The sequence below is a fragment of the Lolium perenne genome, chromosome 7 (genome assembly GCF_019359855.2).
Source record: "Lolium perenne isolate Kyuss_39 chromosome 7, Kyuss_2.0, whole genome shotgun sequence".
NCBI lineage: Eukaryota > Viridiplantae > Streptophyta > Magnoliopsida > Poales > Poaceae > Lolium > Lolium perenne.
This window is the reverse complement of record NC_067250.2, coordinates 56,030,465-56,055,112: the sequence shown is the minus strand read 5'-3', so window position 1 is coordinate 56,055,112 and position 24,648 is coordinate 56,030,465. Positions and strand designations below refer to the sequence as shown.

General features: G+C 49.6%; 1 protein-coding gene across 1 annotated transcript; it reads right to left on the bottom strand.

Annotated features, from left to right (window-relative positions):
- Positions 1 to 15,605: 15,605 nt before the first annotated feature.
- On the bottom strand, positions 15,606 to 18,625 carry LOC127317436 (E2F transcription factor-like E2FE). The gene is made up of 10 exons (XM_051347996.2): positions 18,444 to 18,625; positions 18,235 to 18,355; positions 18,066 to 18,143; positions 17,903 to 17,968; positions 17,617 to 17,800; positions 17,459 to 17,526; positions 17,294 to 17,366; positions 17,127 to 17,188; positions 16,641 to 17,040; positions 15,606 to 15,899 (listed from the first exon to the last, which is right to left on the bottom strand). The coding sequence occupies exons 1-10, from the start codon at positions 18,623 to 18,625 to the stop codon at positions 15,820 to 15,822; spliced, it is 1,314 nt and encodes a 437-aa protein (XP_051203956.1). The 3' UTR covers positions 15,606 to 15,819.
- Between the last annotated feature and the right edge of the window lie 6,023 nt (positions 18,626 to 24,648).

The window sequence follows — 24,648 nt, the reverse complement described above, 5'->3', positions numbered from 1 at the left end:
CTCTACGCCGGAAATCTGCCGATCGTCCCTCCGGATGATTGTTGGATTCCGGCTAGGGCAAACCCCGTCAAGCTCTCCATCGTCCCAATTGGCGGCATACACATCTTCATCGGGGAAACCGTCGATTCCGATGGAAACCCACTGGTAAGTAACGCAGACGCGACCACCGCAGAGCTGGACGATGTCGCGAAGATCCGATCTGAGATGCAGGAGCTTCCCAAGGAAGATTTCGCCTCGGATCTGGAAATTTCAAAGCCCACCCAATCCGCCCCTGAGCAGGAAACAACGGTGGAAGACCAATGCAGATCCACCTGGGTCTCCCAGGTGTTAGAAAAGCAGAGGTGCCACTTCGTACACTTCTTGGCCCACACCGTCGGAACCGCCCCTCAAGAAGACGGAGCTGGTCCTGAGCAGGTAGAGGCACCGGAAAACGACGCGGATCCGGATCAGGCTGAGCCTGTCGGAGAAAGCGGGACTCCGGTTGAAGAGTCGATTTTGGGCAATCTGAGCCCAATTTCCGGAGATACCCCCTCCATGGACACTGGCGAGTTTTACCGCAAGCTAGGGGAGTACGGTTTCGGTGATCAGCCTGAAGTCGACTCCGCCCAGCCTAAGCAGGTTCTCGCAACGGTAGCAGCGCAGGGACAAACTGGATCTGAAGAGGCAACCAACCAATCTGACCCTCAGCCATCCCACCAAGGATCTCCAATGTCTCAGGAGCAACCCCGCAGAGATTCTTCCCCGGAGGAGCTCCTGACAGCAGAAGAGATGGTTGCGCGAGCAGTTCTTAACAAACCTATAACCCCGGGCGACGCCGCAGATCTGGAGGCTCTAGAGACCACTAGAAAGGAAATGCTGGCCACAGCCAAGAAGCTCGCCGATACCGAAGCCGCGTTAAGGGAAGAAAAGGCAGAAGCTAAAGGTTTGGCGGACCACTTCGACAGACAGGACCGCGAAATTACTGCCACACTCGAACAGGTCAAGAGCATGGCAAAAGAGTGGGAAGTAAAGATGACCTATGCGCAGGCGGAGGCTGATCGAATTGTTAGAGAAGCAATTCCGCCTCGCAGAATCAACTTCGCCACGCCCGCAGAGCAGCGGCCGCTCGAAACCCCAAAGGACAACATGCTAAAAGCTGCGGAACTATTGAAGAAGAAGGACGAAGAGGTTGATATCAACTATCTTCGCACACTCGTCGCTTCAGCAATGCAGCAGCAAAGCAAGGCGGATACTTCGCGCAGGTTGGAATCCAATCCGGATAACTGTGTATCTACCGCGCAGAAGGACGCCTGCGCTGATCGGCGACCCGATGATGAATCACACACCGGATCCTCGGAGCGCAGAAGGAAAGCCAGGGAACACCCAAATCCGATCCCCGTACCATCAAAGACGCCACCGTCAGATCCAAGAAAGGGAAAGGATGCAATGTACTCTGGACGGGACAAGTACCGCAACCCCTCTCCTCCGCCTAATGGTTACCCGCGACCCCCTCGCCGTCGTAGTCCAGCCGGAAACACCAGGCCCCCAGGGCATGGTGGAATTGTTATCCGCGACAACGTGCTGCCAAGAAACAGAAACAGGGATCGCTCGCCGGAACCACGCCGGAACCAGAACAATGTTCGTGAGACCGAGCCCAGGAGGAGTCGGAATGAGGAGCGAGACCCAGAGCCTCGCCGGAGCCGCGACCCGGAGCCTCGCCGGAATGACCAGGGCAGCCAGCGCCATGGCGAAGGCAGCCACAGGAGCCGGAGCCAGCACCGGGAAGGCCGAGGAGAATCAGAAGGCGGAAGCAAGAAATCGGTCCGACCACCTCGCAGGTCTCCCTCACCACCGCCTAGCGGTGACGGCGGAGGTGGAGGCGGAGGCGACGGCCGGAGATCTCGCTCTCGCTCACAATCTCCTCGCCACGGCCCGCGCGACGCGCGGGATCGCCTTAACGAATACAGAACCGACTACATTGGTCCGAAGTGCTTTGGCAGGATGATTCGAGAGGAACCAAAGCCAAGGATGAACCTCAAGCTACCCGGAAACCTGAAGCATTATGATGGCACCGAAAGGCCGGATACCTGGATTGAGGATTACTATAATGCAGTAACCTTTGCCGGAGGAACCCCTAACATCGCCTGCCGCATGCTCCAGTTGTACCTTGTAGGCCCAGCCCGGATCTGGCTCAGTGACCTCGAGAAGAACTCCATCTTTTGCTGGTTCGACCTGAAGAACGCTTTCGAGAAACACTTCAGAGGCACCTACAAAAGACCTGCCACGGCAAGCGACCTGCAAGCCTGCATCCAAAAGAAGGGAGAAACCTCAAGAAACTACCTCACACGATGGTTGGCATGCAGGAACGAGTGCGAAAACGTCGACCACACCACCGCCATGTACGCTTTCATTGGTGGACTGCAGAGGGGAGGATTGCTGCGGCATACGCTCACTCGTTTGGCTAACTCAAGCAAGCTGACTTTGGATGAGATGATCTCCATTGCCAGTGATCATACTGCCACCGATGATGACGCAGGCGGTGATCTCGCAGCTACAGCAATCCCCCTACATCAACAGAAGAAGAACCGTGATAACGGCAACAGCAGCAGCCATAAGCGCAAGAACCCTGATGACCAGAAGAGTGGCGGATCCGAGATGGTAGCCATGGCGTTTCAACGCGGAGGTTCAGGAGGCGGAAGAGGATGTGGTCGTGGAGGCGGAGCCGGCAGGGGTCAGCAGCATGCCACTTAGGTCACAGCTGGCGGATCCCGCGCCCCGCAAACATACGAGGAGTACAGAGACATGCCCTGCCTGGCCCACCTGGACCCGGTTACAGGGAAGTCAACTCACACCAACCGCAACTGCAAGTGGGTCAATGATCTGAAGAACGACCCGGAGGCAGGATACAAGCGAGCCCGGAAGCACCGCCCACGTGGCAAGGGAGGCAAGGGCAAGAACAAGGACAAAGAGGAAGATAGTTCCGAGGCGATGGATGAGGATGATAACTCGCCGGATCCCAAGGCAGGATCCGCAGGTAAATCCAACCCATTCGACAAAAAGAGCGTGGGGGCTTACCACACTTTCCTCGGAACCCCAACAGTCCGCGCTACCAAGTCAGCTACCCGGATCCTGAACGCCACAGTTCCGGCTGTGCCGCAGTACGTCAGGTGGTCGGAAATCCCGTGCACGTTTGATAGGGCGGATCACCCTGCCATTGTGCCAAAAGAATGCTACGCCTTGGTTGTAAGTCCCCGCATAGACGGGTATGATTTCTCCAAGTGCCTCATGGATGGTGGAGCCAGCTTGAACATCATGTACCTGGAGACTCTAGAGCGGATGAACCTCACCAAGGAACAGCTCAAACACAGCAACACTGAGTTTCATGGCGTGGTTCCGGGTAAGAAGGCGAATTCCCTCGGCAGCATCACACTTCCCGTGGCCTTTGGCGATGTTCACAATTTCCGCGAAGAGAGGATCACGTTTGAAGTTGTGCCCTTCAAGAGCTCGTACCACGTCATCTTCGGCAGGCCCACCTACCACAAGTTCCACGCAAGAGCGTGCTACATCTACAATAAGCTCAAGATTCCGGGTCCTAAAGGTATGATTACCGTGACCGGAGACTACAAAAAGGCTCATGAGTGTGAGTTAGGCGAAGCCGCCTTCGCAGAGTCTGTGATATCTGGAGAGGAGCTGAAAGGCTACAGAGCCGCGGTGGATCCGACTGAGATGCAGACCACCAAGAAGCAGATCTCCGAACAGAAAACCTCCTTCAAGGCCGCGATAGAAACCAAGAAGCACGACCTCATCAAAGGTGACTCTTCCAAGCAGGTTTCAGTCGGAGCCAACATGGACCCCAAATAGGAAGACGCGCTCGTCGAGTTCCTCCGCGCTAACATGGATATCTTCGCATGGCAACCTTCTGACATGTCCGGAGTACCTAGGGAACTCGCCGAGCACTACCTCAACATAAATCCGGGGGCTAAACCGGTGAAGCAAGCTATGCGACGCTTTGGAGATAAGAAGCGCCGCGCCATAGGAATGGAACTAGCTAAGTTACTAGAGGCAGGTTTTGTAATAGAAGTTATCCACACAGATTGGGTCGCGAATCCCGTCCTTGTACCCAAAAAGAACACTGAAATACTAAGAATGTGCATCGATTACTCTGGCTTGAACAAACATTGCCCGAAGGATCCGTTCCCCTTGCCGCGCATTGACCAAGTCATTGATTCGACGGCGGGGGCGGAACTTCTGTGTTTTCTTGATGCGTATTCCGGGTATCATCAGATCCGGATGAAGGAATCCGACCAAAAGGCGACTTCATTCATTACCCCGTTTGGCACTTACTGCTATGTTACCATGCCCTTTGGTTTGAAAAATGCAGGTGCCACCTACCAACGTACGATGCAGCGGTGCCTGAAGGACCAAATTGGCCGGAACGTGCACGCTTATGTCGACGACATCGCGGTCATGACCCGGAAAGGATCCGACTTGATCAGCGACCTCACAGAAACCTTCGACAACCTCCGCAGGTACAAGATGATGTTGAATCCGCTGAAGTGCGTTTTTGGCGTACCAGCTGGAAAACTCCTTGGCTTCATAGTCTCCCACAGAGGCATTGAGATTAACCCGGAAAAAATCAAGGCAATCCTGTGCATCAAACGGCCAACTTGTCTCAAAGATGTGCAACGACTAACTGGTTGCGTCGCAGCAATCAGTCGGTTTGTTAGCCGTCTTGGCGAGAAGGCGCTACCTTTGTACAAGCTGCTGAAGAAAACAGACAAATTCGTCTGGGACGACGCAGCCGACGCAGCTCTACGGGGGTTGAAGGAAATTCTCACCTCCCCACCTATCTTGGCAGCCCCAGCAGAGTCAGAGCCAATGCTCCTTTACCTGGCGGCTACCAACAAAGTCATCAGCCTCGTCATCGTGGTGGAGCGAAAGGAAGAAGGTCATGAATATGACGTCCAAAGGCCTGTCTATTACATTAGCGAGGTACTGACGGAGTCAAAGCAAAGATATCCTCACTTTCAGAAGCTAGCTTATGGAGTGTTCCTAGGCAGCCGGAAGCTGAGACATTACTTCCAAGAGCACCCAGTAACAGTTGTGAGCAAGGCTCCGCTCTCAACAATTCTCAACAACGCTGACGCAACAGGACGCACGGCTAAATGGGGCATCGAATTATCCGCCTTCGACATCGCTTACAAGCCTAGGACCGCGGTTAAATCCCAAGTCTTGGCAGATTTCGTCGCAGATTGGACAGAAGCTCTGGATGCAAATCTGGAGCCGGAACCAGAAACATGGGTCATGCACTTCGATGGATCCAAGCAGCATCAAGGCTCAGGAGCCGGAGTCACCCTGAAGTCCCCTACCGGAGAAGAACTGCAGTACGTTCTGCAGATCCACTTCGAAGCTACAAATAATATGGCGGAATACGAGGCTCTACTACACGGTCTGCGCATCGCTAAGAAAATTGGGATCAAGCACATCATATGCTGTGGAGATTCCGACCTGGTGGCACAACAAGTAGCCGGAACCTGGAACGCCAGAAACTCCGTCATGGCGGCCTACAGAGACGAAGTTGATGAGATCGCCAAGTGCTTCCTCGGATACAAAGTCAAGTACGTCAGGAGAGACGATAACGCAGCGGCAGACATGCTATCCAAGCTCGGATCCGGCAGGAAGCAAATTCCGCCTGGCATTTTCCTGGAGCATCTCCGGATACCCTCGGTGAAGGGCGCTAACCCGGAAAACCCAGAAGTAGCAGTGTCTCCAGCTAGGGAAGTGATGGCTGTCATTCCGGCTTGGACACAGCCTTTCCTGGACTACCTCATCAATCAGAAGTTGCCAGAGGACGAGGTCCTCGCGCGACAGATCGTCAGATGAGCGAGATCCTACACAATTGTTGATGGACAGCTCTACAAACGAAGTGCAGCAGGGGTATTTCTCAAATGCGTCTCCAATCAAGATGGCATTGAAATCCTCAGAGAGATCCACGCAGGGGATTGCGGGCATCACGCCGCTCCCAGATCCCTCGTTGCCAAAGCCTTCCGGCTAGGATTTTGCGCTCACAGCTAAAGAAGATCTTGACAAGTTGGTAAAAACCTGCCGAGGTTGTCGATACTATGCTACTCAACCAAATGCTCCAGCCCAAGAGCTGAAGACCATACCTATCACCTGGCCGTTTGCGGTGCAGGGCTCGATATGGTTGGTAAGTTAAAAAGATCATCTCCTGGCGGTTTTGAATACCTCCTGGTCGCTGTTGACAAGTTCAGCAAATGGATCGAGGCTAAGCCAGTGAGAAAAGCCGATGGTGCTACGGCACTGAAATTCGTCTGCAGCCTCGTGATGAGATTCGGCATCCCACACAGCATAATCACGGATAATGGCACAAACTTCGCTCAAGGAGAGTTGAGGGATTATTGTGAGACAGTAGGGATACGGCTGGACCTTGCATCTGTGGCTCACCAACAATCCAACGGTCAGGTCGAAAGGGCTAACGGCCTAATATTATCAGGAATTAAGCCGCGCCTTGAAGAACCGCTGCGACGAGCAGCTGGAGCTTGGGCTGACGAGTTGGAAGCTGTTTTGTGGAGTTTACGAACTACCCCTAACAGATCAACAGGGTTTACCCCATTTTTTTTGGTATACGGATCCGAAGCCGTGCTTCCCTCCGACATCATCCACGATTCACCGCGAGTTTCCGCCTACAATGAAGAAACAGCTGACGAGGCCAGACAGCTATCTGTGGACCTGATCGAGGAAGCTCGGAACCTAGCTGATCAGCGCTCCGCCATTTACCAGCAGAAGCTCCGACGTTATCACAGTCGTCGAGTTCGGAATCGCTCCTTCATGGCAGGAGACCTGGTCCTCCGCCTTCGACAGGTGAAAGACCATAAGCTGCAATCTCCATGGGAAGGACCCTTCGTCGTTAGCAAAGTGCTTCATAACGGGTCGTACTACCTTGTTGATTTCCGCGAGCTGAAGGATAGACCTGCTAATTGGCACCGGAAACGCAAGCGTGAGGATCCGGATGACATCTACGACGAGACAGATCGCCCTTGGAACATAGCACAGCTACGTCCTTTCTACACTTAGCGTATTCTTTCCGAGTTACAAACTCTGTAATAGTTACACATGATCAATGAAATAAAGCTTATGGTTCACTCTCTGAGTCTTTTACCTCCTTTACTTGTTCATTTTTAGATCATGTATGTTTTCCAACTAAAACCGCAGAGCTGGATTTTTTCCGCCTAGGCGTGTATGAAAGTTGTGATTTTCAAAATCGTCCTTTAGGATGTAAGCTTAAGTTTTCTGATTAAGTTGTTGTCTGTTGCGAACTCGTGGATTCCTAGTAGCGATTTCCGGCACCTACGCCTGGGGGCTTGTTTCCGCGGTTATTGACGGATTGCCATTGGGCTTCGTCGCCGCTGGCGAGCGTTTCCGGCTAAGGTCTTCCGGCTCGCGGAAGGTCAAGCGGGCAAGCCGGAAAACAATAAAATCAGCACTTGCTTTTCAACATAAAACGAAACATGCGAATAATATTAAACGGATAGCAGGATAAGTGTTTCCGCCCCACGCATAGTCGTTTCGTTTCCTAGCTACTTAAGAATTTAAAGTATTATTACAAACCCACTCAGGGGCCAAAATGATGCAACTTGTTTCATTGTTTAAACAGGAACTCTACTCGGAGTCTTCTTCTTCAGATTCCTGGTAGGCGGAGCCATCGTCGTCACTGTCACCGGATCCGGCTTCGGAGTCGCCACCAGAGCTTCTTCCGGAATGCTCGACGCTTGACCCGGAGCCTTCTCCATAGTACTCCGGCTCACCTTCCTCCTCCTCCTCTGCATCGGAAAATCCCTGGGGCAGATCGTGTTTGTTATACCAGAACGAGTGATTCACTCGCCTGACAAACAGCTGCTCATAGCCTTGGGTTTCCGCAAGAAGGGCACCCATGTCGGAACCCTTGGGGGCTCCGCGTGCAACATCCGCAAAGTTGAGGGAGGGGAAGTGAGCCTTGCAGGTGGCTAAGACCAGGGAGGCGACTCCGCGTGCTGAAGATTTTTGCCAATCCTTGATGAAATCCGGCACTTGTTCCATAAGTTTGGTCATCGTATCGATGACTGTGGTTTTGGCCTTCTTCAGAGACAGAGTCTTAGCGATTCCGCGACAGGCTTCAAATAACGCGTCAATAGAAATCCGCGCTTCATCGTATGCCTCCGTCCTCTTCAGGTTCGACTCCTTTGACCACTCGAAGCCAAGGCTTGCTGTGGAAGAAGGAGGTCCAGTTCCGTTAGAAAGACAGCATATAAGGCAGTCGGAACAACGACACAAAAAAAAGCTTACGGAAGATAAGTTGGTCGATGGCCTCCGCCTCCGCTTCTAGAACTTTGTTCTTGGCTACCAAGGAGATCACGCGACCCTGGCTCTTCTCTAGTTTTTCGTTCAGATCCGCCAGGACGCGGGTATGCTTCTCGGAGAGCTCCTTCCTCGCCTGAGTCTCCTTGTTGGAGGATTCTTGGATGAAGGTTTTGAGGGATTCGTTCTCCGCCTCAAGCACCTTGACCTTGGCGGATAGCTCGTCAAACTTGGAGTGCTTGGCAGTCTCTTCTGTAGGCAGAAAGTTGCACATATTATGCATCTTGAACAACTATGTCAGCACGAAAAGTAACGACCCGGATCTCGTACCTTGAAGGCGGGTCTCAAGCAGCTGGATAGCTTTTTGGCTATTTTCCGCGTTCTGGCGCAGCCCCTCGATCTCCGTGATTTGCTCCAGCACGTGCACGCGCAGATCTTCGTGCAATTTCTGCGTGGTCTGAGAAGTAGCAAGGAGTTAGTCGGATATTAAAATCTTGGGGGCTAGCGAGGAATTCAAAGTCTTGGGATAAAAAAAATTAATTTCCGCCTCAAGGTACATTTTGGGAAAGCATCGGCTAATACATGTTACATGGAAATATATCACCCAATGCTTGGGGGCTAGTATCACCTGCCGCACTTCCTTGTGCTTGGCGAAAAACTCCTTCAGGCCGTCCTCCAGGTCGGCGAGTTCTCGCATCTCCTCGTCCGGCTTTCCCCACACTTTGTTCAGCATGGTGGACACTTCCGCGTGACGCTGTGCAAGGGTAAGCTTTTGAAGGGACGGAGTCGGTCGAGGGTCGACCCGAGTCGCGTTGGTGACTTGAAGGAGCTTTACCTTTTGCTCCTGTTCTTCTTCTGTGGGCTCCGCGAAAGCGGCGCTTGGTTGATCTTGCGGAGGAACAGATGAGGAGGTCCCCTTGGCGGAGTCACCATGGTGAGCGGGATCTTCAGGAAGGTCATCAAGGTTGATGACATCTTTCGGATCCGGCTTGGAGGCGGATGAAGCCTTGGGCGGAACTTCAACCTCAGGAGTAATAGGAATGGAAGCCGGAGATGGCCTGGCTCTTTTCTTCGGGACCCTTGGGGCCTTGGGGGGCTGGCTTCCGGAGCTTCAGAAAAAACATAAAAGTATAAGTAAGAGTTTGAGCATGAAACCAGAACTTGGATCTCGGAAGTAGGCGCTTACCCGGAAGGCTTGAAGAAATGCTGGATGGCAGGCTGCCCCTTGTTGCTGGTATTAATCAGTGAAAGGCGCTTCTTTTCCGCCTCCACTTTCCGGGTAGCCGCAGTGCTAAGCACTTCGCGGGGGCGTTTTGCGTAGGGGCTGGAAGGAGCTGGCTTCTTCCTCTTAGCAGGGCGTGGGGCCTCGGGAGCTTCCGCCTCCGATGCAGCTTCCGGATCCGTGTTGCCGGTGGAAGGAACCCGGAGGAGAATTCCGAGTTCGCTTTCTTCAAGCGCCTCGAGCTAATGCAGAGTTAACACTTAGACAAAAAAGTTTGAATGCGAAGAGAAACAAAAGACTAAAGTCAAGACGACGTACCGCGGTTCCGGAACCATTCGTGTGAATGTCCTTGTTGCACACGTGAACGTGAAGTTCACGTGGGATTTTGATGAGGAGCCGGATCCTCTTGTCGATGGCGTCGGCGGAAAGATTATCTTTTGTAGCGCGCATTGGGTCGTCGCGCCCTGTGTATTGGAACATTAGGCGGTCCCTCTGTTGGAGCGGCTGGATCCGCTTGGTGAACCAGGAAAGGGTTAAGTCCTTCCCCGTCAGCCCCTCCTCCGTCAGCTTACAGATCCGCCTGACGGCGCGTGTGAGCTGGGGCGATTCGGAAAGGTGGGGGCAGTGCGACCATGCCGGAAGCTCGGTGGCGGGGCAGTTCTTGAATGGCGGCAGCTTCCTTTCGCTCGCAGGGTCGGAGACGTCCTTCAAGAAGAAGAAACCCCCGGACCAGTACCTCGCGGATTCGTGGCGGTCGGTGGGGGGGTAGACGCGGCCCGGGCGGATCATGAAGGTGATGGATCCGCATGTAGCGAGTTCGGCGGATTGCCGGATCTTTTCCTTCTTGACAGTAAAGAAATATTGGAACAGAGAAAGCTCGGGGGTTACCCGGAGATGGCCTTCGCAGAGGGTGACGTGGTTGCAAATGGCAAGCACGCTGTTCGGAGAAATATTGTGGGGTTGGAGCCCATAGGTCTTCAGAATCTCTAGGAAGAAGTCTGAAGGCGGAAATGAAAAACCGCGCTCCACCAGTGCTTTCGTCAGCACCATCTCGTCGTCCCTCGGAGCTGGAGCTAGTTCATTTGGAACTGACCTCCAGCTTCCGGGTTGCAGGAAACCCTCCGCCTCGAGGTTCTTCAGCTCCATCTCGGTGGTGGTGCAGGGCCACCATTTTCCCTTGGCTTCGGAGTCCCGTTTGCGAGCTTTCGACTTTTTGGCGACCTCTTCCGCCTGGTGCTCCGTTTGACTCGCCCCGGAGGCTTTCTCCGGGTGAGCAGAGGTCCCTTCAGCCTCCTTGCCGGAATCCTTTGAAGGATCCAGCCTGACTGGAACGAAGGGTGGAGGGGCGGAGGAGATTGGGGTCGCCATGATAGGTTCTGAAGTCGGAGGCGGAGTCGTTGAAGACATCTGAAGAAAATACCGATGGTGGAAATATTCTTTAGTCGGATCCAATGTCATCTTCCCCAAGTTCATCCCTACCAACTACGGCGCGAGAGCAAAGCTCAAAGAACTTACCGTAATGGCGTTTGCGGCGGTCGGAGTCGCCGGCGACGAGTTTTCCGCGTGGTGGCTCGCTGATGTTAAGAACAGGATGAACTCGACGCGGCGGCGAAGCGACTCCGGCGATGTTCCGGTGAAATTCCGGCACGGCGGAGAGGGAGCTCGTGGCGGCGCTCGACAGAGAGGTGAGAAGGGGGGTGAATGAGGGTTAAGGCGTCGACGGCGGATATTTATAGGCCGGCGGGACGAGATTTGTGCTCCGCATCCTGTGGTCGGAACGCAAGCGTCGCACCGTTGGATGCGTGACACGTGTCCCGAACCCTAAGCGGTAAAAATGGCTAGAGATAAGTTACCGCACAAATCGCGCGAAAATGGCGCCAGAATTGGCGGAACCGTTTGAGTCTTTTAAGATTCCAGGTAATTGCGTGAGTATAAGTTGGCTCTCATTCGTGAGCAGGGAGTAACCCGGAAATGTTCTTTGGAACGTCGATGGATGAAGTCCCGCAGGATGGGAGCATTTTCCGGCTCTAAGTTGGAAAAAGAAGAAAATGCGAAGTTGGAGTTCTTCATGTTTCTCCGCGTTACCAACATTTGCCGGAGGTCATGATGGATTAGCAAGGCGGAAACAGCAGGTGAAACTCGGAGAACTCTGGGGGCTACTGTTGTGGGTATACTTCATGGGTGTACCATCGACAGTGCCTAGATCCGGCAAGCCCGGGTGGCCCACAGATGGTGATGTGGCATGTGGCCCATCGGGCGGCCCAGTTGCTGTTGATCCTGACGGAAGCTGTCCGGCCCAGGAGCAGGGAGCCGAATCCGACCGACCTCGAGGAGGAACCCGGATCCACGGAGGCCCATTAAGGGACCCGGATCCGGTACGACATAGATGGAAGGGCGGATCCTTGACGTACACGGCAAGACATTGTACCGTAGTTAGGCAACCTGTAATCCGGCTAGGACTCTCCATGTAAACCCTAGATCCGTGCGCCTTTATAAGCCGGATCCTGGGAGCCTTAGAGGCAGAACAACAACTCATTGTAACAACGCGAAAGCGCCCAGATAATTCCAGACAAGCAGCAGTAGGCCCTGTCATCGTGCAGGTGTTCCGAAGCTGGGTAAATCGCGTACCACCTTCCCGTGTGCACTCCGCCCTATGGCCCCTACTTCTTCTCCCCCTCGTGAGGATCCCTCCTCCGGGGTACCGTCAATTAGGCAACGACAGGCCCCCCCTTAGGCCGCGCCGCCCTAGTGTGGCAGCGCCCCGTGGCCCCACTTCGTATCTCCCTCGGTCTTCTGGAAGCTTTGTGGAAAAATAAGCCCCTGGGCGTTGATTTCGTCCAATTCCGAGAATATTTCCTTACTAGGATTTCTGAAACCAAAAACAGCAGAAAACAACAACTGGCTCTTCGGCATCTCGTCAATAGGTTAGTGCAGGAAAATGCATAATAATGACATATAATGTGTATAAAACATGTGAGTATCATCATAAAAGTAGCATGGAACATAAGAAATTATAGATACGTTTGGGACGTATCAACAGCAAATCTGAAACTAACAGGAGCATGCATATCATTCCAAAAGTCAATCAGAAGTTCATCCTACACTACCGTGGTGTCGCCCTACCACCACAACAAAAGTGGGTGTCTCATCCTAACACCGTAAAGTTCACCATCACCTGAGGGGTTAGTATATACCACCTCATCATACTTACAAAAGGGGGCCAAATGTTTTTCATCCTAGCTACTGCCAGAATATACATCATCATCATCACCATCTCCATGCATGCAACCCTGATCCACCCCCTCAAGGGCACCACTACACCTTGTCGTGGTACTTGTCATGGTAGTTCCTCAGCCAGAGGACGCGGTGTGGCTCGATCATGCCGACGAAGCTGGATCCCTAGGCCTTGTGGTCGGCGAGGTGGCTGAGGGCGACCATGAGATCATCCTCGGTGAAGCCAAGCATGTCCATGACCGCATTGTAGAGGTCGGGGTGCATGTCCGTGGGCTTGTTCGCCCTGATGGCATGTGCGACCTCCTTCACAGCAACAGTCATGTTGGTGAAGGCCACCAGCTCGTCGTCCGCAAAGGCACCTCTCTTCCTCTTGCCGGCGGTCGGCTTCTCAGGCGCGTCGGCGGGATTGTCAGCATCGAGGTTGACCGTGTCGGACTCCTGGGTGTGAGCATCCTCAGGTGCAGGAGGTGGTGCAGGCGAGCCCAGGGGTTCACTGGATCACATGGCGTACTTGCCGGTGGCGAGGCCGAAGGAGAAGATGGTGTGCATATCGTCGTAGTTGGCGATGGGCACATTCAGGAACTCCGCGTCCTTTGGGTGATCCTACGATACGAAGGGACAATCATGTTAGTTCTGCTCGTGGCTGAACAAGAAAGTTAGTGAGGAGGACTGAGTTAGTGAGGTGCTCACCGCGACGTGCCCGCAGTAGTGCCCACCCTCAAGGACGATGCATTTGGTGTCCTCGCACCACTGAGCACCGCTTAGATCGCGGAGCCTGCTAATGGTGAGCCACCTCTGCCTCCACTTCCTCAGATGGTTGTACACCTGAGTAGAGCAGACGGTCACACCACAGTGGTCAGCTAGGCCCTTCGCAACAGTATTGAGATGGACTTCCTTGAAGCCTTTGTCAGTTCTCACTCCGCTCTGGATCAAGCCGCACATCTTCTCCAACACGAAGATGGACATGAATGGAAGTCATTTCATGGTGGCATTCCTTTCCTACCCGATCTTCAAGGCCCTCTCCACTTCCATGCGGTTCTTGTTCTTCTTAGAGGTGGCCAGCCTAGCCGCCACCTCTGTCGCTACCTGAGCCACCAGGTCAGACACATGCAGAGGGGTGAACTTGGACTCATACGTGGGCTGCGAATCGGGAACTTGGGAAGGGATCTGAGATTCCCCACCGCAGACAAGCGCCTGGCTAAACTCATCGCAGAAAGAGTTCTACACACATCGTAGTACAACCTAAATCAGACAAGCAGTTCATTGCAACTGTGAATAGCACAAACCATACTAACAATCATCCTAAATCAGACAAGCAGTTCATTGCAACGGTGAATAAGACAAACCCTTGTAAGATCATGGCAGGTGAGCACATTTTGGACTAACCCCTGCTACAAGAACAAATCCTAGGCAAGATCATGGCAGTAGCATACGGAAATGTTGAATTCTAGCTAGATCATGATAGCTCACTACAATCCGAACTAACCCCTGCTACAAGACCAAACCCTAGGCAAGATCTGACAACTCCTAACCTAGATCTAAACATGACCGCGGTACGGGGATAAGGGATGGCTTACAGTCATGGTCGGAGGTGAAGATGCGTTGGACCAAGAGGTAGCCCAGATGTACTCGCCGCCGCCGCTGCAACCGTCGCCGACCGGAGATGCGTGCGCCTCTTACCTGCTTGCCGACGGGAGGAGGAGCTCGAAATTTGGGGGGACAGTGGAGGAGGGGGTAGAAATAGGCCATGGCGAGCGACGGGAGGTGACGGAATCCTTCCCGCCCCCCTTTTCGCTTTTCGCGATGCGTGCCGCAGCTCCCGCCATCTCCATTCTCGTCTCCGCCCGTGCGCCGAAGATTCCACTTTGCATCAGCGGACGTGGAGTTTGCCTGCACCGCTGGAAAGTGCCAAACCGGACGTTCCTCGAGGGCCTGGCTCGACACTCCTTTGAGAAGCGGTTCCTGCAACAACACGGCTTGGCCCAGGCAACCAAACGGGCCGAAAATTGCTGGCCCGATGCGAGCCAAGGGGCATGCAGCCTACCAAACGTGCCCTAAGTTTCTGCCAACCTGGATCCAGGCTAAACCACTGGTCTTGTAGTCAACTTTTGCTTTACCTTTTCTGTCCAGAGCTATAAGACCCTTTTTCATTTGGGTTGTGGTCTCAGCATAGCTTGTGATGAGGGGGTTTATCCAAGCTTCACCACTTCTAAGCACACGACTAGACGTAGAGCAAATGGATTCCCGTCTCTTCGGATTGACCGTGGAGCAAGTTAAGGACCCAATCACTAGCAGTTTCCGCAGGTCTTCTTCTCTCAGGAGCTTCCAAACTTGGTGCATGGCAAGGGAGAGGGCTCAAGCTTTGGTGCAAGTTTCTTTGAGATATCTCTGTTTCTTTCGCTTCGGTTTTGTTGGACAGCGAGGAAGTTTGTTGCAAGCTTGGGGGCTAAGATTCTGATGTTGCGAGGGACATCTGTTTTCCAGATTAGATCCCACGTGCTCTGGTCGCCACTTGGCTGTAGGCTGGATCCAAGCCTAATAAACAGGTAATAGTCTGTACTAGCTCTACATTTTATCTCACAAACCACATAATGTAGCATTATGTTAATGTTCGAGGATCCATTCTATATTCCCCATTTACCAGAAGAGGAAAAACAAATTAACTTGTTGGTGCTGACCAAAAGGAGCACAAAATAAAAACTAAACAAGGTGGCTCTAATATGCAGGCATCAGATGTTATGGCAGTTTCCAGGAGAGAATCAACGTAACAACTAGAGATGAGCCGAGTAGAGTTCATGATCCAGACAAAATCACATTGCCAAAGAAAAAAATGACAACCATTTGTATTATTTTTCTGTTTCTTTTATAACTAACCAGACTCCAGTTTCTTGCATACATCAAGCAAAGGTGAAATGCGCCTTTGTTTTATGACATCTTGTACAGGTCGAACTCCTAAAATTATCAGCAGATGAGCTGATCTGCCTACAAGAATTAGTTTACAACAGACCTGCCTAAACCAAGCTGGCCCATCACGAGGTCGATTCCCGGGTAACATCCAAGTACCATGATTTCCATGCTTCAACGTAGTGACCAAAAAGATCGTTCAGTGCTGCATTTAGAAGATGTAGAGGAAATTTTGTAAGTTTATCAGCAGGCTAAACAGTAGTATATTTCATATAAACAGCATAAGAAGGCATCATTCTTCTACTTGGCCATGTCAAACAATATTTTGGCTTTTGGGCTTTAGTTAGACTTGGAAAGAAAATGAGAAACTACCACTTATTATCTAATTGAAGAGCGTAAGTGCATTCCGGTCACAATAAGCATGTCAAAGACCAGAGGGCTGGTATCAGACATGAAACTAGATCTTAGATTCTCAAATAGGGATTGTTGATACTCTTTCTCTATCTACTACTGCTGGTGACTACTCGTGCTGAATTTGGTTTACAGAAGATCAAATGTCGTTAGAGTCAGCTACTACTCATGCTCGTTAGAGTCAGCATGTACAGACAAGACAAAAAGACAAAGGGATGAATAGATATGCGCTAGAATGGTTACACAAGGTAAAAAGGCTACAGTTCTAAAATCTGCGAAAGTATATGAATTTTAGTTGGTCCTGAACTCCTGATTTCTAGTTTTTTCCTGATCATGATCATACAACAGTTCATACATATCACTCTGGATGTAGACAGTGACAAAAGTGGTAGATAAGTGTTAAGTAATAAAACTACTACAAGTAAATCAAAGGATAGGTACCGAAATCGGCATCTTGAAACAAAATTCCCATCCAGTGCGATTTTCTAAATCTTGACCATAGTAAATTAAAATATGGAGGTACTGTTGAACTGACCTTGATTTTGGTACTGCGGACGAAATGAAGTCGCAAGGCTCTCCCAATCTTGAATGTTCTTGCTCTCCTTCTCCCTAGTGCGGTCATCAATTTCATGTTTCCTTGCACCAGCAGGGTGGAAGGGCCCATAAACAAAACCGCTACTCTTTCCTTGCCCGAGCTGACTCTCGAAAGTTTTCAGCATGCTACCATCACCTTGCATGAGCTTGCCTTTGTTCTCTGTTTCCGAGACGAATTTGCCCCTCTTGTTGTCGATGTTTGTGATATCAGTACCAAATGCCCTCTTGCTAGACACTATCTTACTAGCTGGCGGTAAAGCAACTGTGACACTGTTTCCTTCCTTTCTCTTTGCCTGGCCAAGCCACCGGAATGCAGGTTTTCTTGAGTCCACTTGATGTGTCTGAAACAAACCACAGAAGCAACAAGGCTAAGAAAAAAAAATGACCATTTCCATTCATTCAATATGGCATGTGGTGAAGAGACTACCTTCTCAATTAGGTTCAAAGAAGATAGCACATTGGCAATGTCATACAGTCGCCGGACTTTGGCTGCATTACGAACGTCAGAATCATTATGAATTCCAGATGTATAGGTAAATTCATTGTGCCAACCAAGTAACAGATCATAAAAATAGAAGAAATGCAAATACTGACTTCTCATATTGCTCTCAGCGTGTCTCTCTCCAAGTAGCAGCCTTGCAGCCTCATCAAGTGAGATGGTCTCAAGCTGTGCCAGGAGCAAATCACATTGCAATTAACCACGAAGGACAAACCACCTTATTTAATCAAACAGTTCAGGAGAATGATCAGTCTGTTCACCTCCATAGTGAGGAAGAGCTTCACAAAATTCTGAGTGAGCAGGCCAAGCGACTTCTCCTTCCTATGATCTACAAATGCGGCACCGGAAACACCAACTCAGTGCATAACATCATAATAACTACTAGGACAGCGGAACAGATAGAAAGGATCAGCTATACCAGATCTAAGCTGGCACCGGGGTGTGTCAGGCTTATCAGAAGGAGTTTCCATTGACTGTGACTGGCTAAGCTCCATTGACTGTGATTGACTAAGCTCCATTGATTGTGATTGGCTAAGCTTCTCACTGTCAGCATCCCCATCAGCATCACCCAATCTATCATCCTCGTCTTCATCATCCGACACCTTTGCAATCAAGAAAAGAAATCAGCTTCTTTTATCAGCAACAGGGGCTAATTTGCACTATGATAATTAAGGGGCAAACAAAGGAAAGTGAGTAAATCTAACATTAGCAGCAGACGGTTCCTCCAGTAACGGTGACACCAAGCCGGACATCTCCCCCAATGCCTTCTCCTGAGCAAACCGTGAGAACAGAAGGGGTAAACCGTTGATTGTGCAAAGTGTGCTAAAATTCGTGTACAATGGGTAGAACAGAACAGGGGATCCAAACCTTTAGTTCATTGAGTGCGGCAGGGACCCCCTCGAAGCCAATCCATGTGTATCGATTCTTGGCCCTCCTCACAAGAATCTGCATATTAGTCAGCAGCATATGTGAAGAAGGAAAGAATGAATCTTTGTTATCAGAAAGGGCAGGCAAGAAGAGAAGTGGTGAGGCTCACCCCAACGCTCTCTAGCACATTGACGATGTCGTAGATCCGGCGCCTTTCGACGCCGAGCCGCCTGGCGGCGTCGTCCAGCCCCACCGTGTCCACGTCGTCCCGGTCGTACAGCGCCACGAAGCTGCAAAACCCGAGAGCCTAGGTCAGAACACCAAAGGACCCGACGGAGCGCGCAGGGGGGCAAAACGCGGGATGAGATCTCGTCCTACTTGGAGCAGAGGAGGCCGAGGGATTTCTGCTTGCGGCTGTAGGCGTGGTGCCGGCAGGCCTTGGCGGCGGCACCCGCGCTGCCTCCGGCGCCTTCCAGCAGCAGCCGCAGGGGCTGGTAAGGCTGGGGTTGCGGAGGCTGTGGGGCCTCAGGGGCGGCGGCGGCGGCTGCTGCGTCATCCATCGCCGCTCGGTCGGGGGGTTGGAGGTGGAGGGGAAGGAGAGAGATGAGCGAAAATTTACAGCTCTTGTTTATTCGTGAGATCTGGGAGCTTTGGAAAGGAGAGGGAGAAGGCGGCGAGGCCGTTGGAATGATTGCGATTTGGCGCCCGCGCCGCGGCGGCGGCGCGTTTTCAAAATTGTATTTTGGCTTTCTCCCTTGAGCGCCGGCTCCAGCAATCCCGCTCGTGCGCGGCGCGGTCCGTGTACGTGTACGGGTTGTGCAATCGCCAGTATAGGTCTACGAATAAAATAGGGAAATTGTTTGATTCCAACAAAAAAATATCACTTTGGAACTCGAGTTGGATGCAACTCGGTTTTCTTGGAAAAAAATTGAAATTGACGTTTCAGTAGTTCAAGTGTGATTTTTTAGACCTTTGAATGTCATTATCGAATTTTCCAAAAAAATTTAAAAAAGAGCTATAAGTAGCTCAAGCTCACAAATCGCCGCACTATTTTTCCGAAATGGGGATACCCTTGTTAATAGCATCCTCTTTCTCTCCTTGTTTTATCATTATTTCTCTATTAGGCCATGTGCAATGAAAGATGCTTAGAGGGGTGTTTACAAAAAATAAACCAGTTTTTGTCACCTTTATTTGTAGATTGGACTGGCTTTCCAGTTAAAGACTGAGCTATCCTTACATTCCGGTTGTTTTAAAGCGGACCACTACTATCCGAGCGTAACGTGTAGGGAGTTCCTCCCTGAAAAGAAATAAAAAGAAGAGTAGGCCCAACTAGTAATTAACTCGTCCCCAACTCCTTTAATCCTGACTATGGGTCCCAGCCAGTCAGAACCTTCTTCCCTACTCCAAATAGAAACAAAATCCGAATGAACCTAATTCGATTTTAAGATCTAGACACTCCCTTCCCCTTCAAGAAACGACTTGACCTCAAGGCGTTTGGTGAGCCATGACATCGGTGCCTCAATTGTTAATGATCTGTGGAAAGTTTTGATGTTCCAAAGGGTGTCTCGAGTCTCGACACACTACAAGTGTGTATGATTTCTATTGTGTTCCCATGAGTAAGATGTTGCCATGACTGCCGTTATAGCTTCGAGAGATTTTTCTAATGTTTGGGAACACGTTTATGTGATGTTGCATGTGCTACACACTTATGTCGCATGCATTGGATGTTCATGTTTCATTTGGTGACATGCTTTTTCAATGTTTTTTGTTGCAACCTATGGGGATATGTTGCATATCGAGAACTTTTGTTGTATGGGTATATTTTTTATGTGGTGACTGTTGGGCCACGCAGAAGAAAACAAAACTTTTTTCCCTACGCGATACGCCTAGGATCTAGCTCAGGAAGAAGGCCACGAGGATTACCACTAGACGCGCAGGTGCGAAACTTGATGAAGAGCGTCGGGCAGTGTAGTCCTAGATTTGTTCCAAGCCGATCCCACGAGCAGCTCCCAGATCCGCGAACTCCTTCGCCTTGAAGCGTCACACGTGCAACGCCTCTGCCGGTATCCACACGTACGAGGAGGAGCACTGACGGTGGACTGGTAGATCCAGTACGACGGCTGGACTGAGTGGGGCTAGGGTTTCCAACTCATGGAATGATCTAACCGTGTCCTTTGGGCAGCATCTGCCCCACTTTATATAGGGAGGAGTGTGGGATTCACAACACTTGCAGCCCACTCACTTGGGCCCTATTTCGGTTAATGACTTGCCTAACTAGAAATATTTTGGCTTCGTAGTGGGCCTTTCCTTATTCGACAAGCTTCATCTTGTGGACTTCGGCTTCCATCATCACGGGCTTCCTTACAATACGCACCAGGTGACACAAACCGCAAGCCCAATTAGGCATACCCATGTCAGCGAGTTATCGTCATCCCTTTAATAGCTCAACTCTTTTCTCGATCCCTGATATGTGATTCACCCAACTAACCCTTATTTGATCACCTCGGTTAACACTTAATCGATTCGCGCATGGCCATGCTTTCTTAATCATATCATCTGAGAGGGCCCAGAGAATATCTCTCCAAGTGGAGGAGGGAAATCTCGTCTTGGTTATCCATGTCACTCAGCTTGTTCCTCAGTCGACCCGAACTCTGCCTTTATAACTGTCTTATTACAGAACAACTTTTGACAGAACCTAAGTCGGCTGATCCACAACTCGGATCATGCAATAACCTCAGATTCAAGGATTGCATAGATAGAGACATGCAAATGACGACTTTTCTCATTTCGTCTCACTGTGGGTCAGTTCGACTCGCTAAACACTTTAGCCGAGTCTGTGTAAGTCGCATTAGCATCACCATGCCCATGTCAGGTGGAACGAAGTGTCATCAGCCGACTTGCACATTAGTCTAAGTCGTGTGTCCAACACAACCTCGATGACTAAGGACAAAATAGTATGAACAACATAAGCATATAGTTCCACAACTGAATCACGTATTCGATGATATATGCAAGATTTCATACAAGGACCACTTTAATTTATCAATACATTAGGAAATATATCATCCATGATTGCCTCTAGGGCATATTTCCAACAGTGACAAAATATTTGGTATTTGTAGAGTAGGCAATTTTCCTCAATGTTTCCATTGCAACGATGAAATTTGTCTCAATAAGTCTAAGAGACACCGTGAAAAATCCGGTTCTAGATAGCTATCACCAAGCTGAGGGAGGAGGACCCCCTCCCGGGTGAACCCTTAGTTGCACCCTTCTGAGTGTCAACGGGTTTCCCGAGGTAAGTTTTGCTTTCGGTTTTTTCTCGATTGTATTTGGATATGTTGTGTGGTCAACTCATCTAGCTTCTTGTGTGATTACATGGTCATGTGGTCCTCAACTATCCTCCGCTAGCACCGGAAAGGTTCGCAGAGCTACATGACGACGAAGACGAGGGGGTGGCCATATCCCCAATCGCTTCAACTCAATCACGCAATGCAGTAGAAGACAAGGGCGCGCACAAATGGAAGCGCGCAATAGAAGACCTTGAAGAAGACACTTCTTCTAGCTCCACGGCTTAGTCTCAGCTCAAGGGAAACCCGACAAAGGGGGCCCAATGAATCTTCGGGTGATGGGCCCAAGGAACCATCGGGTTCAAAGCTCAAAGGTATCCTGGAAGTGGTGCCTTTGCAATCATCCCCTCCTGTACCGCCCACTAAGAAGCCATACATACCCGAAGGGTGGGGCATTGCGCACGACATCAGCTCGTAAGTGGGGCACGGACTTAGACGATTTTTCCATTAAGAGCATGAAGCTGAAAATTTGTAAATTGCAGGGACTTGGATAATGAGCCTCTCTCTAAGAGGAGGGAGGCCATGAAGAAAAAGGTCCAAGGGCTGCCAGAGAAACTGATGGAATCAACGGCTACAAATTGGCTCCTCCTCTACGCAGTAGACTATGTCGTAGTCTACGTCTTCAATTCACCACAACAAATCTTGCTACTCGTAGTAGATGTCATCGTTGTCTTTAGGTTCATCGGTGGTGTCCTCAAAGTCTAGCAAGGGGTTCAGAATGAACGGATGAGTACGAGCGTACTCAACAACAAGCTCATAGGCTAATGTAAGTTTTGTAAATATTTATTCAAGAGGTTGTCTTTATTCTGAAAAACTAGGTTCGTAAATCTTCACATATGTTGACTAGAACTTCTAGATTTCTTTTTTTTGCCGCGTTCGGAGTTCCTTTTAGGAAGGAGTAACAAGCTACAATTCAATACACTCTGCAGAGGTGCTACTTTTTCCACAAGATATTCTTATCCTTGTTGCCAAGTGCATGGGCGTACTTTCATGTCCATAATTTCTTGGTATGGGGGCCAGTATAAGATCCAAGACACAATCAATATCCTTTTCCATGACCCCACATACTCACCCTTTTGTGATTCACTGGCTATTGATTGATTCTTAGATCTTGTCGTGAGCCATCCCATTACAATCCATCATAGATTCTAGTAGCATATACATCCCTTGGATGTGGAGATTTATCGGCCTCCCAGATAGTTATGTAACATCATGGCACATAGTCACGACACTAGTAATACGTTGATATGCGAAAGGAACAAAATTCAACTGACTTTCCCATAACCATATAGATCTCATGGTCAACGTGTAATATACAACGCGACATTTGTTGTTAATCCTAGGTGAATATACCCAGTTGTAATGGAACTTACACCATAACACATACCATGGTTCAATTGTCCAACACATAGTAAAATTCATAATTATATGAAAGTAATGTTATGCTATGCTTTTAAGTGAAGGGGTTGTAGAAATAGTAATTTGCTACTTCAAACACATGAGCAAGTGTTGAAGTTTCCTTGAAACTGCAAGGCAGTGGAGCTTAAAGTCTCTGCTTGACCCATGACCTCGGGTTGTGAAAAGATAGCATCATTGTCTGGTAAGTGATGGAAACAACTCTATGTGTACCAACTCGTTAGGACTCTAATTGCAGAATGGTGTAGCAAACGTCTTTCCCCCACAAGGGTGACTCGAGGGTTTGAACGCTCCGGGAATTGGCTTAAAAGCTGAATTCTTCTTTTCCTCTTCTAGCAACCTGCAAAAATAAAGTTTTTGCCTTGTGTCCCCAACTCCACCATGTGGTTGTCAAGCACAAGGTTTCATATTAGTAATAGGAAATACAAGTATAAATAAAGTAAAGCAATTGCCAAGTATCAAATTATTCAAGACAATATACCAATTACCACATGAAGCATTTTCTGTTTCCAACAAAAAAACAATAAGTGCTGCGGCTTTCAGCTTTCGCCATGAACATGAAAAATAAAACGAAGAACACAAGTGTTCAAATGAAAAAACGGAGCGTGTCTCTCTCCCACACAAGCATGTTAGGATCCGATTTATTAAGAAAACTTAAAATAACAAACGAGAATAAAAACACACGGACGCTCCAAGTAAAGCACATAAGATGTAACGGAATTAAAATATAGTTTCACTAGAGGTGACCTGATAAGTTTAATGAAGAAGGGGATGCCTTGGGCATCCCCAAGCTTAGACGCTTGAGTATTCTTGAAATATGCAGGGATGAACCACGGGGGCATCCCCAAGCTTAGACTTTTCACTCTTCTTGATCATATTATATCATCCACCTCTCTTGATCCTTGAAAACTTCCTTCACACCAAACTCAAAGCAATCTCATTAGAGGGTTAGTGCATAATCAAAAATTCACATGTTCAGCAAGGACACAATCATTCCCAACACTTTTTGACATTACCCAAGGCTACTAAAATTTAATGGAACAAAGAAATCCACTCAAACACAGTAAAAGAGGCAATGCGAAATAAAAGGCAGAATGTGTCAAAACAGAACAATCCGTAAAGATGAATTTTTTCGAGGCACTTAACATGCTCAGATGGAAAATCTCCTGTTGAACGAAAGTTGCGTGCATATCTGAGGATTACTCATGAATTTTTTCAGGATTTTACGAGTTTTCTACAGAGAGAAAAGCTCAAATTCGTGACAGCTAAAAATCTGTTTCTGCGCAGAAATCCAAATCTAGTATCAACTTTCTATCAAAGACTTTACTTGGCACAACAATGCAATAAAATAAAGATACAAAGGTATTGCTACAGTAGTAACAAGCACCTTGACTCAAATATAAAACAAAAATTGCAGAAATAAAATAATGGGTTGTCTCCCATAAGCGCTTTTCTTTAACGCCTTTCAGCTAGGCGCAGAAAGTGTAAATCAAGTAACATCAAAAGAAGAAGCATTAACATTATTACCAAGGGCTTTACGCCTACCCCTCTTACTCTTATTCTTACTCTTTGGTCTAGGGAATACATGACCGCATCCGGGTGTAGAGGTAAAATTTAGAGTGCCTTTTCCCACATCTACAGTTGCTCCCAAGAGTTTCAGCAGGGATCTTCCAAGTGTGATTTGTCCTGTCCCTACACATTCAATAACGAGATAATCAGTGGATACCGTTCTTCCAAGAAAGGTTGTGAACACACCTTCAGCTATCCCCTTAGGAATTATAACAGAATTATCAGCAAGAGTTATTCCTTCTCCACCTTCA